Source organism: Corvus hawaiiensis, chromosome 4 (genome assembly GCF_020740725.1).
Source record: "Corvus hawaiiensis isolate bCorHaw1 chromosome 4, bCorHaw1.pri.cur, whole genome shotgun sequence".
In the NCBI taxonomy this organism is placed as follows: domain Eukaryota; kingdom Metazoa; phylum Chordata; class Aves; order Passeriformes; family Corvidae; genus Corvus; species Corvus hawaiiensis.
The window spans coordinates 732,122-751,156 of NC_063216.1; the positions used below are offsets into that span (position 1 = coordinate 732,122).

The following is a 19,035-nucleotide window of genomic DNA, read 5'->3' on the forward strand; positions in this document are numbered from 1 at the left end:
TAGACAACAAAATAGTGGAGGGCAATCCTTCCAGGTTTCCAAGTATTTGGATTGGTTAGTTGGTTGTTCTGTAATCCTCTGGGATTTTTTGTCCCTTTGATTCTGTTGGTATGATTGATTATTTTGAGGACTCTAAGTTTTAAATTCTTGCTGCTCATTTTTATCCATGTTTTCTGCAATATGATTGCTACTTCAAGTGGTTAACTTACACCATTACAGGAAATCTACAACTGCTCTGATGGCTTATTTGTGGGATTTGTTTTGTTTTCTGCTTTTACATGTTTGTTACTTACTGAATGTCTGATTTCAGACTGCTTCAGCTTTTGTCCACCCTCTAGCTGCCCTCTATTCTGTTCAGAACTAGTTTTGTTCATGGATGTTTATTCATCCGCTTTTACTAACTCTCGAAGTTTTACGTCTGATGGTGTTGCTGTGTATTTTTAGTTTCAGTTCTTTTTCTTGCTTTTAAACAATTTAGTATTTTTTTCTTTTTTGAAGTTAATTTTGTGGCTGCACATCACTTATTTCTTGCCATTTAGTTTAGGCTGTTAACTACTGTTGTTAATGATGTACTTGTATGAACGTAAGACCCTTTTGTACCTTCAGGACAAAGCTTCTAATTGTGCCAAACAGAATGCACATGAGGTGGTTCACAACAGAGCAAAACTTAGAGAATAAATCAGGGGATCATCTGGGAAGGTTATTCCTTAATATTTTATGAAAGCCTGATAACTGAATGTGCTTTCTACATTCTTTCCCAATATGCTAGATATGCTATTAAGGACCTTTTGAATCACGCTTTCTTCCAAGAGGAGACTGGAGTACGGGTAGAACTTGCAGAGGAAGACGATGGAGAAAAAATTGCCATTAAACTCTGGCTGCGAATTGAAGACATCAAAAAACTCAAGGGCAAATATAAAGATAATGAGGCAATAGAGTTTTCATTTGATTTGGAAAGAGATGTCCCAGAGGATGTAGCACAGGAAATGGTAAGTGCTGGTGGCCCTACAAAGCTCTGGAAGTAGTGCTCTTCTCTGACAGTGAAATGGGGCGTGTCAGACTCTGCTTTTGCTATTACTGCCTAGAAATGAACAGGTTCAGAAGTGTGTAGACGAGCAGTTAGTGCCAGAAAGTGGTAGCTTTTGTTGTAGCACTCGGACAGTGGCTGTCTGTGGCAGTGTGAATTCTGTGAATGTATCCTCCTTCAGGTGGAGTCTGGCTATGTCTGTGAAGGGGATCACAAGACAATGGCGAAGGCTATCAAGGACAGGGTATCTTTGATTAAGCGCAAGCGAGAGCAGCGCCAGTCGGTGCAAGAAGAACAGGAGAACATACTTCAGGAAGAAGGTAGTCAGAAGCAGCAGCTGGAGCAACAGCAGCCATCAAGTGCTTCCCATGCAGGGTCAAAGCATCCCCAGTCTGTCACTGGTACTACTTCTGTCCCCACTGCTTCAGCATCGGTTTCTACGCAAGTGGAGCCCGAAGAGCCGGAAGCTGATCAACACCAACAGCTGCAGTTCCAGCAACCCAGTATATCTGTTCTTTGTAAGTGCCTCAGCTGGTTTATTTAGGAACTCTTGCACTTACACGCTTCCTCCCATCAGTCTTATACTTTTGGTGGGTATAGCAGTAAATATCTCGAGATGATGCTGTCTGCCATTACTGTCTGCTGAAGAACAATAGGCCACTAGAAAGCACAGCAACATGAGATACATTCCCGTGGCCTAGCTGAGCCAAGGCTTGGCACAGTGCACAGTCCAAATCAGCACAAAATGATTTCTTTTTGTTTCAAGGTACCAGATGAACTGAGGCACCTAAAGCATGACCCCGTGCCCTTGGTTTTGCTGCCCTCCTATAGGGACAGCATATTCTGGCCCTGCAGAAGGCTGTATGTTCTTGCACCAGTGCAGATCAACCTATTAAAACCACTTACTTGAATCCTTGTTAACTTCGTTTAAAGTGGAAATGAGATTAATATACAAGTAGTTCAGCTCATAATTTGCTTTCTGAAAAGTCTTAATTTTCTGTTCTACATACTGTACATGAAAAGATGCATTAATAATCCTGTCTTTTCCTCTTCTGCCATCCCAGCATTTGAATCAGTATGTGAATAATGATGGAAGATGACAACTTCCATATTAGAATGATGAAGTTAAAAAGCAAATTACTGTCTGCTCTTTAGATAACAGGGATTTTAAATTGACTGTTATGCCTAGTTTGCTACTATGCCTACATGGTGCACCTGCCAGCCAGCACAACATGCCTGTTTTAAATGTCTGTGTAAAATTAAATAAAAATAATGATTAATAAACCTTGAAAGATCATTCATAACAATGTGGAATTTAGGTTTCTATTTCTAGTCTAGCCTTTTGCAGGAAATGCAGTTTATTATTAAATATCTTCCCAAAGAACTCCTGAAATGACTAGTTTTTTTCAGGGTTTTAGGGGAAGGTGTAATGATAATAAATTACTGTACTGAGGAGGAAAAAAAGATTTCAAAATCAGCTTAAATATTACAAGAGGTAAGATGCTAGTACAGGTCCCCATGATATGGCGCAAAAATCAATTTAATATTTAATATCAATTTTAGTATCTTTCAAATATTGAATCCTGACCACAGTTCCTGAAATGCAGCTTTTTCTCCTTAACTTTTCCAGCTGATGGAACAGTTGACAGTGGCCAGGGGTCATCCGTGTACACTGAATCTGTGAGCAGTCAGCAGACTGTGTCCTATGGTTCCCAGCACGACCAGTCAGTCTCAAACACTGGAGTCCAGGGATACACAGCTTCAGTTGGCCAAGTGCAGTCCCAGCAGCATGGAGGATATCAGCCACCTGCAGCGGTAAGCCAGACCTTACAGCACTGCAGATGCATGGGGTTACTTGATTTCGTATGTCTGTTGAAAGGCGAGAGGAAAGTCTGCCCCGCCATCTTCCACCTGTGCTTTGTTTTGCACAGGATGCAAATTCTGCATGGGAGGAGTTCAGGGGCTTTTTTTGCAAGGTGACTGATTTTAGAGAGGGAGGGAAAAGTGCAAAGAGCATTTTGTCTTTAAAGCTTTTATTTAATCTTGGCTGCAGTTAAGCAGAATGATGGGTTAGCTGTTTTTGTGGATGGAAGTAACATCTCAGAACAAGACTATCTCATGAAAATAAGCATTTAATCTCGCTTGGGAAGGTGGTGTGTGTGTTTATATGAAGTCACCAGGCATCAAGCTGCTGGTTTAGTTTGAAGAAGGGATTAGAATAATTGAAGCCACTGTATGAAATTGCTGTGTGTGTTCTGTGAGGCTTTGATTACAGATTTTGCAGGTAAGACTTTTTTAACTGCTACAGAATGTTGCATGTGAGAACTCCAGACTGAAAAGACCCCACATCCTTGTTCCCAGTTTTATTTCTAGCTTGTGTTGATTTGCTCATCATGCGTATTCCTTTTCCCTGGAACGTCTGCACTGGGCACAAATACTTTTCCTACTACGTTCATTTGTGTTGCCCTTTTATTTTGGTATGTTTTCTCCTTGGTATGTTTTTAGATCTGAGTAAGAGAGTATGCAGAAATCTATTCTAACTCTGGAGTAGAACTTCTGCTACTTTAATATTGTCTTCAGTGGTTCCCTTGTCGCTTGTTCTTTACACAAATAAAAATCCAAGATTGAGGCAGACATTATGGTATAATGTAGTAATACCGTAAAGGAGAAGATGTGACCCTTAAGATTGAGGGTCCTCACTTCTTCTGGTACCTGTGGTTGTAGGCCTCATTACAGAATCACTGGTGTAACTAGGATTTTGGCAAACAGACTGGGATCACTCACGATCAAAGCATCTCCATCTTTTTCAAAGACACTTAACCTGAGGTGTGTGGTACTGTTAGTCCTTGATAATGAGTTCTTAATCCGTCTAAATAAGCTGCTCTTCTGGATAAGCCATATTTTGGTGTGTGGGCACATAGTGGACCAGAAGCCACGTCACTCTCTTGGGATGGCTGGCTTCCGGGTTGAGAGACCATGATCTTTTGAGAGGAGGAGGGAGAACAAGCATATGATAGAGGAACAGCTAAGCTGCTTAGTTTGCTGCAAAAATGTACTCATGCTGTATGATGACAACAGTGGTACCAGGAGGCTGACAGAACTACAGGAACTACTAACCCTTTGTTGGGAAGGGGCTGACAGGTCAAAATTGTATTGACAACTGAAGAAATGGCCTTAAAAAGAATCATAGAATGCAGTTTGATCAGGACAAGAACAAGGTTCATGCTTAAACTAAGTACATAATGAGTAACCACTGCCTAGGCAGCCATTTTGCAAAATAAATTTAAAATATAGTCTGGGATCACATTGGACCACAAGCTGGACATGGTCAAAAACATCATGCTGTCATGAAAAAGGCAAACATCCCATTATATGAAGTGGTAGTTCTGCTATTGGTAAGTCTATCCTGGACACCTTGGTTGAGTGAATTGGGGGGTGGCTTGGGAGAAAATCCAGAGGAGAGTGTTAAAAAAACCCCATGAGAAAGGCAAAAAATGTGGTTTATGTGGGAAGACTGAAATAATTGAGTCTATAAAAGATAAGCTTGAGGAGAGAGAAAGCTGTAAAAGGCTGCTATGAAATAGGAGCAGGCTAAATCAGATCACAACATTGTTGTTAGATAGAATAAGGAATGGTAAACCTAAATTGCAGCATGGAATTATTGTTTGGGAGGGTTTTTTTTAATACCCAACAAAGACAGATAAGTACTGTAGTCTCCATCAGTGGAGATGCTCTGAACTATTTAGATAAATTAGAGTCAGGAATGATGTATAACTACTCCCACCTTGGAATAGATGAAGATATATTTAGTTAACCATTTGAGTTCTTTTCTACCTCTCTCCCAAATTTTTAATAAGTCTAGCAAGATTTCTCACAATAGAAATCTTGAAAGTCAGATCTCCGCTGTTATCTTGATGTTTTCTCTCTGGAGGTCTGTATTTGATTTTAGTTAGTTTAAGATATTGTGGATTACATCCCTAAGAAGCATATACTGCCTCTTTAAAAATACCATGTTACCGTACTTAAAAACGAAAAAAACCTGCAGCAAAACACAATACAACACAAAAAAAATAAAAAAGGCAATAACAACTCCCACCTCAAAACTTTATTCTGTTTCTTCTGATTTGATTGGTTTTTGACCTGTGGCCTTCTGGATTGTGGCAAGATTACAAAATCCAGATGCTTTTATTGGCCCAGCATCTGGAAGATGCTTGTCTAAGACTAATTTTACAGAATTTTCCACACACTAAACTGACCTTTTTCCACAATTCATGTTGCAGAGGGTGTAAGGTTTAAATTTTTATGGTAATGTTTTAGTTAATAAAGAGCCAGCTGCATACATTTAGCTGATGTAATTCAGGCAGAGGGACTGCCCCGGCAGAGGAGCTGGGTGAGGCGATACCTGTAAACACACATTCACTCTAAAAACTAATGAATGATTGAAAGCTCATTAGTATCCAAGTTTTTATCTGTCAGACTACCAGATGCTTTGAGTACACACAGTATGGGCTGTGTCTGTGGCCCCAGAGAAAACATTCTCTGTCGGATCTGCCTTCCACGTTTCTCATAAGGGTACTAGGGAGCTTTCCACACTGCTCAGTAACCCGAGGCGAACTTGGGTCCTCAGAGGTGCACACAGCCTGTTCCCAGTGTGTGTTGGCATTCATTCAGCATTCTCATATCTTGTGGTACCACACATGAGTCAATATTGGGTCTCTCATTGTGTGTCTTCATTTCTACCTCATTATAGTTTTTGCTGTTTTGGTGGTTTTGTTTTTTTGTTTTTTTTTTTTTTTTTTTTTTTGAAGTGTTCAATTCTTAACTTTTATTTTCCTCTTTTAGCTTCAACGTGGTCGTAGCATGTCAGTTTGTGTCCCCCACCTTCCTGCTCTTCCCTGTATGTCCTGCATCCCTCTCAGTGCTCCTTGCACCCCACCACCAGCGCTGTCTGCACCTCTTTCTCCTTTCTACCTTCGGACTGTCCCTGAGGAAACCTTTGCAGAAAAGCTTTCTAAAGCCCTGGAAAGTGTCCTGCCCATGCACTCTGCCTCTCCACGCAAGCATCGACGCTCCAGCCTGCCCTCCCTCTCTGTCAGTCCTGTATGTGTTGCCATTTGCCTCCTGGCACAGTAAGATAAGTTATCATTAAATACATCCTGGGCTCTGGGCATTTTTTAAATGAGAAATTGAAGAGTCAGTTCCTTACACTGTCTCTGTAATGTTGATTTTGTTATTTTTATTTATTTCTATGAAGCATTATCATATTTATTCATTATTCTATGAAACATTATCAAACAGTGGCTGACTGCTTTTTTCTTGTCTTTTAGGATAGTATAAATGTAAATTACCCAGTTGTACCGCAGAAGTTAAAGGAAAGACTAGTTCTTATTACCCAAAGTCAGAAGACTTTTCTTTTTCAACTGCTAAGTAAACACTGAATGTTAATTAAGCCCTGCACAAAACAACCGGCTTTTAAAGCCTGATTGCTATGGCTGGTTATTCTTAAAGCTTTGGCTAGCTGTGATAGTGATATTAGACATTTAGAGTATGAATACTTCTGAGGCTTTTTCTGTAAATTCTTATCAGAAATGCCACTTCAACTGCTTCTTAATGGGAAGAAGCCATAGTTTCATGTTTTCTTAGAAAGTCAGATGCAAAGATAATGTGCAATAGAGGAGGTAGTTGCTTTTCAATTTTGAGCTTCAGTTTACACAAAATAAGTTTTGAGAAGCATTTTTGTGTAAATGAAGTAAGTAGAACCAGGTTTAGAACATAGGACAGGTACTTCACCTGTAGGGCCTTCTCATTAGCATCGGTCAATATGGAAATTTGCTGCTGCTTTTCCGGGCAAAAGAGGCTGGGGAGAAAGTAAACAATGTGGAAACAGCAACTTCAAAAAGTCAGAAATGCCATTTGCCTTGGATGGTATATTTACTGCTGGCTACTGTGGTATATTTACTACTGACTACTATTGACTCCTACAATTTTTTTTCCATTAGGGAAGAGAATATATTGTCTCTGGGCATACTGCAGGCAGAGATGAACAGAGTCAAAATTACTAAATTGTTTGATATTCTTACATAGAACTCTCTTCAGTGAAATATTCCCTACCGCTCTTAAATAAGGTTAGCCTCATCTGAACTAGTACGTCAGATGGAGTGGAATTGCCTGAGGACTCTGCTGTTACTAAACCTGTGAATGTTTTATTGTCCAGGCAAGAGTTTCAATGAGTGCTAATTTTCTATGTGGAAAGGTATGACCACAAGTGATTAAATGGATCAAGAGAGATGATCAATTTGGGCAGAACCCAAAGGTTCTTCAGTTTTATCATAAGGGTTTTTTTACCTCTGTGCTGGAATGGGTCCATTTTGTCTTATAAAAGGTTTCTTTTTAGCTTTTTGGCTAGCATACAGGACACTAGCACTGTGGTTTTTGTATTGGAAAACACTAAGATCTAATGTAATCTTCTAAGTGTGAATTAGAGGCTCTGCATTGCTGCTGCTCTCAAGTTCTGAATTTCATATTCCACATATGGCAGTGACCACAGGGGTTTGATTGCATTTCAAGCGCTGATCACAATGGATAGGCCATGACAATAAGTCTCATTCCATTGTCAGGAGCAGAATTGGTTTCTTCTTGTGAACTATTGGAATTGAACTGGAAAAGCAGCTCTAACACCAGCAAATGTTCCCATTTGTAGCTATGCCTGCCATGGATGTATTTAATGGATATTTACAACTCACCTAAATTTCCTAAGTACTGTATGTTTTTGACCATGAACTGAGTATGAATTCTATAAAGTTACTTCACAGAACTGCCTAGTGAACTGTGCATGTTGATGTGCTTTCACTTTTAATGTATGAATTACCTGTCTTGTTCATGTCAATACAGCCTCAGCATCCTCGTGGGGGAACACCACCGTTCCCAGATTCACAGATATTTTTCCCAACCGTTCATGAACGGCCGGTGTCTTTCTCACCACCACCTGTCTGCCCGCCGAAGGTGGCAATTGCTCAGCGGCGCAAGAGCACTTCATTTTTGGAAGCTCAAACTTGCCACTTCCAGCCATTGCTGAAGACTGGCCAGAGTTTAGTTCCACCTGGTGGTAGTCCCACCAATTGGACTCCAGAGGCATTTGTTATGCTAGGCACAGCAGCTCAGAGAGTCGCTGGAGAGCCTCTGCATGTGCAAGTTAATCCCGTGTTTGAGCAAGCTCCTGTCCACAGTGACTATAGATCTGGACCAACACCTCCAGAGGATGCTCGCTACAGAATGCATCCAGAAGCTGTGTATTTGGTGGGCATGCACTATCCATCACAGGTATCGGAGCAGTATGATCGAGTAGCTTATAACGCTCACGCGACTGAACAGCATTTGAAGCAGGTCTCTGAGTCAAACCATGGGCAAGGTGGTCCTCCACAAAGCTCTGTGTTCGACTTTCAATCGGGGCAGACATACCTGGCAAGACACGTTCAGAACATGAGGCTGGATTCTGGGATGGGTCCCCTTTCTCCATTATCCAGTGTTTCAGCTCCTCTGAGTGCAGACCCAGCTCAGATGACGATCCACCAGGTATTTGTTCCGCACTCTGCCCCGGCTGTGCTCTCTCACAGCGGCGATGGCAGAGCGAGCTGTGTCTTTGAGTTCCATGTGCACACACAGAGCTCTGCTGCAGCAGAAGGGGCAGCTTTACCCCCGCGGGTCTACAGAAGTCGCCGGGGCTCTATGGAGACCAGCCAAGAGGAGTCCACCCAAGGCATAGGGTCGCATGGTCGGCTTCAGCCTGTGACAGAGGAGCAGTGTAACTATCTTGGTGCTGGGTTAGCGGGTCCCAGAGGGGGCTCTGCCAGGCGCAGCTGGCCAGAAGGAAGCCCAGAATACTCCAGTGATTCCTCACAGCTGACTTCCTCTGACACTGGTGATTTCCAGTCTCCTCCCCCTACAGGGGGGTCATCTTCTGCTTTTGGTTCAGACTTCTCATTGCCCATTGTTCAGCTGCCTCAGAAGGTGTTGCAAGAGTCGCAGCTCTTCATCTGCTTCCCGCAGGGAGCCTCAACTCAGCAGGCCTTGTCCACCTCGCTTTCATCAGGACCACCTGCATCCTATCCTCAGGTTACAGGAGCAAACCCTTCCAGAATTTCACTGCTTTTTATAAATCATACCTGGCACTAAAAGGGAAACCTTGCTTTTAGACCTGCTCCATGTGGTTCTAAGAATTAGCAGTCATGGGGGTGTCTTTCCACCAAGTCTATACTAGGATCTCTTTAACTTAACCAGGTTGCTATGAGATAATGAGGCATTAGCAACCGTTTGGTCTGTGTTCAGATTTGGCTGAAATATTGGTAGGGCTTTTGTGTTAAAAGTAAAGAATGGTCAGTGTTCCTCCTGGGACTAGCTGTTCTTTTGTTGAGAGGTAGCTGGAGTACCAAATTGGCTTTTAAACAGTGGTTTTAATGAAATGTATCTTCTCCACAGTTAGAATCAGCAGGTGATAGTAAAACTTGCTTTGTGTTTCTGTTGCTGCTCTTTAGCCATTTTAATGTGTTATTTGAAGTTGAACTTTCATACAAATAATGTTCCATTAGACAACAAGGTTATTTTGGTGACTGTCCAAAATGCAAGAGCTTTTTCTAGACTTGGGGAAAGAAAGTGGGAAGAGAGGAATGGAAGGAGCATGTGTTATGTGCATGTACATGGATTTGGAAATGTATTTGTTGAAGAAGTATTTGAAGAAGCTAAACAGGATGAGTAGTTAATTAATGGCACGAACAGCTGTTGCTAATTGGTATTGCCACCTTATAAGCCTTATGTGGTGTCCTTTTAAATAGCAAAACGTGAGGCCTGAAGCTTAGTTTGGAGATGTGTGTTTTATCAGCATATGTGGTATTTGCGTTTGCAATGGTCACCTTTCTGTACGCTGTGACTGTGAGGTGTGTGTCTATATACATTGCGTCTGCACTCGTAGTCTGAAGTCTCATAACTTCCTGTGAAAAGAGAGGATTTACTTTAAGTAGGCTTCTCTCTTACCTCTTTTGTCCTTGGAATTAGGGGCTTTGACATTTTAGTTACTGGAGTATTAGCAACTTTGGGATTTGTGTGAAGGAGAATCGTTTTGCTTTCTGTGTTAAGATCAAGAACTAAGTATTTAAGGCTTTCTGTAAGGGATAATAAAGGTGTTTTAGTAGAGCTGGAACAGCTTTAATCACCAGTCTAATAGATAGCAATTGCTGTACTGTAGAATTTGTAGAATCAATCTCCTACTCCAGAACTTCGAAAACTACGTGGAGATTTTTTTCTCCATAAACCTTTGTTAAACTCAGGAGGGGAATTCTGATGGATATAGAATACATCTGGAAAACAAAAAAAAGAGGTCATGTTTTTGGCAGAATGTAAGTTCTGGGATCTTTTATGTAATTCATTAGAAGATTAGAATTTGAAACCCAAACTGAGTCAATGTGAACAGATGTTACAGCAGTGGGATGTAGCACACGTTTAGATCATAGCCAGCAAGGGCCTCAAGCTTCTAAAACAGCAAAGAAAAAAATGGTTCTCTTCATTGGCAGTCTGCTTTCCCCAAAGTTTCCGTAATTAGAAAAGTATGTAATTTTAACAGACTTGTTCCTAATGAACTTCTGCAAGCTGAATGATCACAGCATTAAGGACTTAGGTATTTCTGATACGATACATATGCACCAGATATGCTTCTTACAAAGGCAGTTCACCCAAGTGGTGCATGCTCAGGGAACTCGTCTGGAGGTCTTTGTCTAGTTCTCTCCCAGGAGCTGATAAAGAAATGCAGTTGTCACAAAAACGGTAATACGGATCCTGGGATCTGATAAAAAAATGTCAGCCACAAAAATAATACTGGAAGTCCATTCCATTTTCCTCTGCATCTTCCACATTCATTTGTATGCCACTCATCCATTTTTTTCGTTGCTTACTCAAAAATTCTGTCTTAGCTAGAATGTGAACCCCCATATTTTTCCATATCTGATTCTGGGTAGCCTTTGAATGGCAGTGACTCTGGAAATGATTATCAGCCTGTGTTTTGACATGCCTCTCAAAGGAAACTCATGACATCTACGTGTACTGGGTACTTTGTATTTGAAGTAGAATTCTGTGTATCTTTGTGCCTGTTTTTCTTATGGATAGTTTTATGTCCATGCAGCCTCCTTTTATTGCCCCACCTGGCTGTGTCTAGAACACGTGTAAAGGTAAAACTTAATGCATCTATTTCCAGTTGCCATACCAAGGCATCCTGCTCTTAAAGCATCACCAGTGGAAGAAGAAGCTGGTAGGCTGATCTGTCTCATGTTGAGGGGCATGTGGGTTGCAGAGTCTTTCTGTATTGGTTATTTTGGAAGACTTAAAATGAAGTTCAGATCTCCTCCAGATCGCTCTGCTTTGTTCTGGTTGTTGTAATGGAATTTGGCCAGAAGGACTGCTTGTCCAAAAGGACAAGCTAGAAACCTATTCCAACCAGATCATTCCAGGCGGAAATGATTTTAACTGCCTGCAGCAGAAACCATTGGGTTTTTCTCAGCTGATTCTCTTTTTTTTTTTTTTTTTCCCTCAGACACAGGTGCAAGGCCAGCCAGCCTCAAGCAATGCATCGGTGCCATCCCAGCCTACTCAGCACACTCAGCAGGTAAGATCATAGTTCCTCAGCTCAGGACTGAAGTACACCCAGCATAGAATTTTGATGACTCTTTGAAGAGCAACTGACTACCTCTGTCACCATTTGACCCACAGTTTTGCAGCAAAGGAATCCTCTGGTTCTCACCCAGTCTAGCTTGCTATACATACACACTGACTTTCTGAAATATATTTTAAAAATCATGTTAATACTTGTTTTCCCATGCCTGTCTTCCCCAGCTTCCACCTGAGCTTGCAGTGGTGTTCCTGTTCAAGGGGAGACATGTCAGGATTTGTAAATTAGACTGTCTAGACAGTCAGACTTCATTCTCATGATTTCTTCTGACTGGAAATGTGATCTGCAACATTCTCTTCTCTTAACTGCCTTGTCTTCCTTTTTAGAATCTTCATTTTTGGTTTCATAGGTGAAAGAATTCTGTTGCAAGATTTGGTGCCAATAATGGAATTGTATTAGTAATGCTAATAAGTAATTCCTAAAGCTTGACTGACTTGGCATATTCTGAAGAACCACTGATACCATTTAGGAGAGAGTAAAAAGCAGAATTTAAGTAGGGTATGCTTTAAAAAAATCTCTGTTGGGGGGGGAAATACAGCTTCTGCCTCTTTTTCCTGCTACAGAGTGCACAGCAGCCAGCCTCTTCCCAACAGCCTGGACAATACCAGCTGCAGCAGCCCTCAGTTTCTGCCAGCACCACTCCTGCACAAACTGTCTCTCAAACTCAAACTTCACAGATCATGCCAATGCCTCAGGCAGCAGCTGGGACACAGGTAAACAAAATTCTTTCTAGAAGTTTTTGTTTTTCTTCTTTACAGCTGGTAAATTCAATATGCTGCTGCTTTCACTTCTGTCATCTTTTCTAATGGTTCCAAAACATTCATCCAAACAAGAGTATTCTTAGTGTACTACAACTGCCAATTTTGTTGGAAAATGCGTTGAAACCCTTTCACACGTGGCAGTCGTGAGTAATTTGAGGGAAGGAGAGCGCTTCCATGCACAAAGATCTTTAAAGTGTCAAAAATATCAGGAGGCATATTGATGAATGGTGTATTGTGAACGGATTCTCAGGAACTTCTCATTTCTCTGTTTCCCATACACTCTCTATCTTCTGCACCATTACATGTGTAAAACATACTCACTTATTTAGGCAGTGAACTATAGGACTCCTTTCTTCATTCTGTCATCCTTCTTACTCGCTCTTCTTTACTTCGTGGTCAGGAAGCTTCTGTTATTGAATATTGCTTCATTTTGGCTCATACCTCTGTTGAATGTGTGAGCCACAATTTTGTTTTTAAAATTATTGTTTTGTTGCTTGTTCATCTAAACTGCCTTTCCAGTTGCATCGTTTGCTGGCTTTAATTGACATATTCCCTGCCATTCTCTGAATGCTGGCACAGTGGATTTTGATACTCCTTTTCTTTAGTCCCCATACTCAAAGCTGACAGATTTGTTGTAAGATTTGCACTTCTTTGCTGTAAGAAGGCAGGCTTGGGTCTGGGGACAGAGTTGAGGGGAATTTGATTCTGTTTATGCACAAATCAGTGCTTCAGGGTATTCGAATGTTGCTCTTTCACCCTCTGTGGGTGTCTGTTTCAAGAGCCTGTTGAGTTCTTCAAGGGAAGTGTTGCAAAGTGAGGACTGTTTGGAACTCCAGCTAGCTTCCCAGCCACTCTGCCAACTGTGCTCCCCAGCCACTTTAACAGAGTGCTGTAACTTGAATAATGCTTTCTTTGACTAATGTGTAAATCTCTGCTTTCCGCAACCCTGCTTTAAAAAAAAAAATCTATCTCTATTTTCTTTACCTCCCCAGCTTCCTGTTTCCCAGCCAGTGTCGATCATCCAAGGCGAGCCTCAATTACCTGTTGCAGCATCTTCTCTCCCTCAGCCTTCAGTTGCCCCATCAGTCCCCATTGGCTCTCATTTTCTACCCATGGGACAGGCCTTGCCAACTTCCGTGGTTCCCCAGTTCCCAGTGTCTCAGTTGCCTGTAGCAGCTCCTCATGTGACGGTGGCTCAGCCAGGTTTCCAGTCGCTGCCCCTTTCGATGGCAGCTGGCATGAATCAGCCACTGCTGACGCTGGCCACGTCTGCCGCGGCAGCTGCTGTTCCCGTAGGACCAACGGCTGTCCCTAGCCAGCTCCCCACACTGATGCAGCCGGTGGCTCAGCTGCCCAGCCAGGTTCTCCCGCAGCTCCTGCAGCCGGCTGTCCAGTCCGTGGGATTGCCAGTCAGCATTGGACAAGCTGCTGAAGCTTCACTTCCTGCTGGAGATGCTCTTTACCAGGTATTGTTGCAAGCCAGCAGACCTCTTCTCCACGTTTTTGCCCGTTCCTCTAAGGTACCAGATCTGAGCCCTGGGCCCTGGCCAGCTCACTTCTCATATGAGAGCCATTAAGCCACTAAGAGAAATTCTGTTGCGCGGTAAAGAACTGTTTTAAGGAGAAGAGAAGAAAAAAGTCCTTGGACAACCATGTGTTTTGAATTTTTCATATTTGGCACTGGAATTTGTCTAAAATGACAGAATCATAGTGCAGGGCTTTGTTCAACCACCGTGTGAGAGGACAGCTGTATACTCAAGAGATCTGTCAGCTTGAGGAAAAAGAAAATAAGAAATTGTAACTTTAAAAATGGGAGATGTGTGTTGGAAAGAAAATCAATGGCAGCATATTCAACAATGTCAGTGTTTCATTCCAGGTCTGGGAAGGGGTGGGACAGGGAATTTGTAGAGGTCAGTCAGGCAGCATGGATCTTGGATGTGACGTAAGTACCTGATGCTGGTTGTGATCTGCTAGACTGGTGGGCACAGACTGCTTCAGTGACTTTGTGTGATCACTCACTGTAAAAGTGGCTACCTGAATAATGATAGAAGTGTTCCTTGTTTCTGGGTCAGCTCATTACAACAGGACAGGAAGAACACAAGAGTGTTCTTGCTATTTAATCTCAAGAACCAGCAGCAGTTGTGTAACATCTGAGTCGTAGTTGTTCAGCCTGAAAATGCTTCAAGCTCATTTCTAATCTCAGGCTTTAAAATCTTAGGCTATATAGGCAGCTGTGAGAGTTGGGAGATGACGATTGTTTTGCCTAAGACTTGGGACTATGAGTGGGAATTTGTTTGTTCAAGCATGGTGACTTGCATGCTGGCTGCATGAGCAGTTTGCTCCACATCTTTGGGAAGATTTTGGGAGTGCTTGAGCAACTGCCGAAGTTTGGGATATGCCCCTGGAACTGATAGTTTTTTTTATTACTGTCTTGTTTCCTAATTAGCTCTGACATTCACTGACTTGATTCCCTCATTTCTGTTACAGGGCTTCCCATCTCGGCTGACACCGCAATACCCAGGGGACTCGAGCGTTGCACCTTCCTCTGCTGTGGCCTCTGCCAGCATTCCTTCTGCTGTGCTGTCCCCTCCCATGCCCACAGATGCAATGGCCCAGTCAGCCTACCTTGCTCCTGTTGTGCAGCCGTATGGGGAACAGAACGTTTTAGTTTCCATGGGCAGCCTGGGAGGACAGGTTCAGGTGCCCCAGCCTCCTGTGAGTTTAGCACAACAGGCCTCATCTGCCTCCTCGCAGCAGGCAGTCGTGGAGGTAAATATGTGGAATATAATGTAACAATAGATTCTGGATGTTTGACTCATGCAACAGTGTGTCTCTGTGGGGATCTAATCCCTTCTGTGCTTGTCTTCAGTTGGAAGTTAATATTTCAAATTACCTTTTTCTTACAGCAGAATGTCATGCCAATGTGGGGACCTTGTTGCCACTGGTTGTTCTGTTGGGAAGTGAGTGTGCATCCTGCAGGCAAAAAGCAGTAAACACTTCACTTCTTGCTTGTACTGTAGAACATTTTTGCCATACCAAAGACAAGCTGCAGTTGGTAGCCGTTGAGAATCTGTCATTACGCCTATTCCCTGCAGCGTGGTTCTTGCAGGGACAATTTGAATTGTCTCTGTGTTCTGCATTGGCTTGCCTTTTGCACATTCTGTTAGTAAGACTGTAACTGCATGGCAAACTGTAGTGACATGTGGCAGTAGAAAGGATGGCTGGTTTCCTCTCCTCACCCCTCCTCAGATGATATTTTGCTTCACTGCAGTTTGCTCTAGAATATTTTGTAGACTAAAGCTGTCTGGATGCCAGCTGTTTAAACTTCTAAAAAGGCAGAGCTTTCAACTTTACAACTGGTTTGGGAGGAAACACTGAAGACTACTGGGTTGCTTGAAGAGGAGCTGTAATCTTTGGGGGAGTTCTTGATTGTAGGTTTCTATCCATAGGGTACTCAGGGAGTCTCACAGACTGCTTCTTCAGAGACTCTTCCAGCAACACAGCCTGCTCAGTCTACCCCTTTGGCTTCTTCTATGGATAGGTGAGCATTGCTTCTTTTCACCAAACTGAATTTTAATGTCATCTGTTAGATTATACTTCCATGGATAATCTTTTAGATATATTTTTTCACCAGGGGTATATTTTTTTTTCACTGAGAATGTTCTTGAGCATGTGAGTAACTAGAGTTCCTAGAGGAAAAATAGGGTCATGAAGGGTGGAGCAGGTTGTGATTTATGGTAAAGTATGGAGGGAATAAATAAGATTGTATATAGTGATTAACTTCTAGTCCTTTTTCCTTTGTCATTCAAATGGATCATAAGCGATGCTTTTTTTGTCCTTTTGAATACTTAAATAGTATTCAAACTCCAAATAGCTTGAAAACGTAAGATAGGTTTATACAACTCAGCTTGCAAGAGGGTGTAGCAAAATAATTACTGTTAGAATTTCTATTTAAGCAACCCAAAGTGGCAACAGGACTGTTTTCCTCTACTCAGTGATTAACACACATCTACCACTTCCCAGAACAGAGTATCATGTGATAGGTTAAAGAGCATCGTTGCAGTTCTGGAATGCATGGATACTAACAGGAAGTTGCCTTTTGTTTTTAGTGCACATTCTGATGTTGCTTCAGGATTGAGTGATGGCAACGAGAATGTCCCGGCTTCCAGTGGAAGGCACGAAGGGAGGACGACGAAACGTCACATGCGCAGGTCTGTCCGCAGCCGCTCTCGCCATGAGAAGACTTCTAGGCCGAAACTGAGAATTCTCAATGTGAGTATGTTTTATTTTAGGGACACTTCAGTAGTCATGATGCATTTTTGAGCCTCTACAAGCAGCCCAAATATCGTGTGTTAAGAGCTTTTTGGAGCATTAGATAAGGTAAAATTGGCTTGCTTAGCTACCAGTGGTTCCACAGAATATTCCAGATATTCAGTGTATCCTCATGATGCCTTGAAGTGGCTACCTAAAAACAGAGGCTAGACAAGATTAAGAGAACAGAAGTAGATATTTATTTGAAGGGCCTTCAAAGGTACACCTTGGGAGTGTAAAGCCTACAAGGGGCTCCACCCAAGATGGACACTGGGTCACTGGTTCTTCACACTTTTATAAGTTTGGTCCATTTGCATATCAGGGTTAATTCTCCAATTATAGCTTCAGTTAATGATGTAATTACCCCAAGTTTGCCCCTCCTCTTCAAAGGCTTTTATTTTACACGTTTTGGGGTCTGGGACAGCTGAGGTCCCCTTGAAGAGCAAACCTGGAGAGGTTTGTTATGTCTAACCAGCACGAGAGAGCAGCAGCTGACAGGCTGCCCGAAACTTCAGAGTTACACACTGGGCAGTACCAGATTTGAGAAACATAAAAGTACCTAAGGCATCACTCAGACAAAATTCATGCTCTACGTGGCATCATTTATTAGACTGGAAAGATAGAACATGTCTGTATTACACCAGTACTGTTGGTTTGTCTCAGTGAACTTTAAAGCAAAAGTCTTAGATTCTTGTGCTTTTGGTTTGAAGTATTATTTTCTTTGCTTTAGGTTTCAAACAAAGGTGATCGGGTAGTGGAATGCCAGCTAGAGACACACAATCGGAAAATGGTTACTTTCAAATTTGATTTGGATGGTGATAACCCTGAGGAAATAGCTTCAATCATGGTAAGATATTTTAGAGATGAAGAAGCCAGACAGTTGTATTTTTTTGTTTATGTTTCAGAATTGCTCTGCCATGTAGCATGGTGTGTGTTCACCTTATTGGTACACAACCACAACTAGAAATTTGGCACAGAATGGTTTAGCAGTCTGATAATTAATTAATGTTGCATGCACAGGTCACATGGAAATTTGTGTCAGTTTTTAACTTAGAATTGAGGTTTTTATCAGGTAAAACTGCTTCTGGTTTTTTGTTGTTGTGTGGTTTTTTTTTTTTTTTTTTTTCAATCTGACATTTTTAAAACTGCAAGCAACCTTCTGGAAGTGCCAGGTTAAAACAATTCTCTTTGCTTTTCTAAGAGCAGACATTGCTAGATCTTCTTAATCTTCAAGTGTTTCACCATTGTTGTCAATTAAAATGGGAAGATTCTGCCTTTAAAGTCAGAAAGGGGAATTGTGTTTTGGTTTCTGAAAGTACACAGTGACTGATGCTGCTTTTGACTTCATCGAAAGAAAAAACTTCTCCATTTGATGTATGATGGCCAGGCATAGGAAGGAATTTACCCTGTAGAGATACATTTAAATGAGAGTACTGAGTAGCATAGAATAGAACCCCCCATTTTATTTTTTAATTTAAACTCTCATTTTTAGTCTGGTACAGTCTAAATGAGCCTGAGATGGGTTTAATGTTACTGGAGTGAGGGGGGATGACAAAACACAGTATCTTTTGCCATCTTCTTGGGCACCTGGACAGTATTTATCTTTTGCTTAGAGAGGTGACGGAATCTGAGTTGGTGTGTGCTGGATTTGTACTTGTCAAAAGGAACCAAACCAGTAATATGGGAGAAATTATCTCTGCCCCTAATGGCTTTCTGAGGAAGAGGAAGAAGTTGGTTCTTGGCTAAGTACAGTACAGAAGTCAATAACATGAAGTCATGTGCCAGGAAATATGGAGAGTACACAGATGTTTTTCTTCACCTTATACCTAAAGTGATCCTATGGAGAAATACGAGAGTATGATTTATAAAAAATGAGCCAAAACTAACACACAAACACTCTCCAAGCAACAACAAATGCAATTATTTGAAGATGAGTAGGAGCAAAATAAGTGAACTTTGCATCCAAAATACAGTCACATAGTTCAAATTGTGCAACCTAATTTAAACGTCTCAGGCTGGAACCTTGTGCTCGTTGGTTCCTTGTTGAATATTGAGCAAACTTTTGGTTGCAAGACTTCCTTGTTTCCTTTTAATCACGATACTGTTTGGCATACCCCATATAGGTGTCTGTCGTTCCTAAACTTACAGTACTGAAGGTTTCTTTAACTAGTAAAGTATTCTGCATTGCAAAGGCTGATACAAGCACATCACGCCTGACTTTCCTT

The 19,035-nt window shown here is 41.8% G+C and overlaps 1 protein-coding gene across 9 annotated transcripts in view; it reads left to right on the forward strand.

Annotated features, from left to right (window-relative positions):
* WNK1 (WNK lysine deficient protein kinase 1) overlaps nucleotides 1-19,035 on the forward strand; it is a 100,729-nt gene that overhangs the window by 55,902 nt on the left and 25,792 nt on the right. For 6 of the 9 annotated variants that reach the window (XM_048301211.1, XM_048301213.1, XM_048301212.1 and 3 more), the window contains exons 6-17: nucleotides 770-989; nucleotides 1,209-1,545; nucleotides 2,658-2,842; nucleotides 5,870-6,127; nucleotides 7,919-8,347; nucleotides 11,604-11,675; nucleotides 12,302-12,451; nucleotides 13,492-13,965; nucleotides 14,987-15,268; nucleotides 15,949-16,040; nucleotides 16,609-16,771; nucleotides 17,541-17,657. In XM_048301211.1, coding sequence (XP_048157168.1) covers nucleotides 770-989; nucleotides 1,209-1,545; nucleotides 2,658-2,842; nucleotides 5,870-6,127; nucleotides 7,919-8,347; nucleotides 11,604-11,675; nucleotides 12,302-12,451; nucleotides 13,492-13,965; nucleotides 14,987-15,268; nucleotides 15,949-16,040; nucleotides 16,609-16,771; nucleotides 17,541-17,657 — 2,779 coding nt within the window. The remainder of the gene's footprint in view (nucleotides 1-769; nucleotides 990-1,208; nucleotides 1,546-2,657; nucleotides 2,843-5,869; nucleotides 6,128-7,918; nucleotides 8,348-11,603; nucleotides 11,676-12,301; nucleotides 12,452-13,491; nucleotides 13,966-14,986; nucleotides 15,269-15,948; nucleotides 16,041-16,608; nucleotides 16,772-17,540; nucleotides 17,658-19,035) is intronic. The other 3 variants (XM_048301219.1, XM_048301218.1, XM_048301220.1) reach the window with 3 other exon arrangements.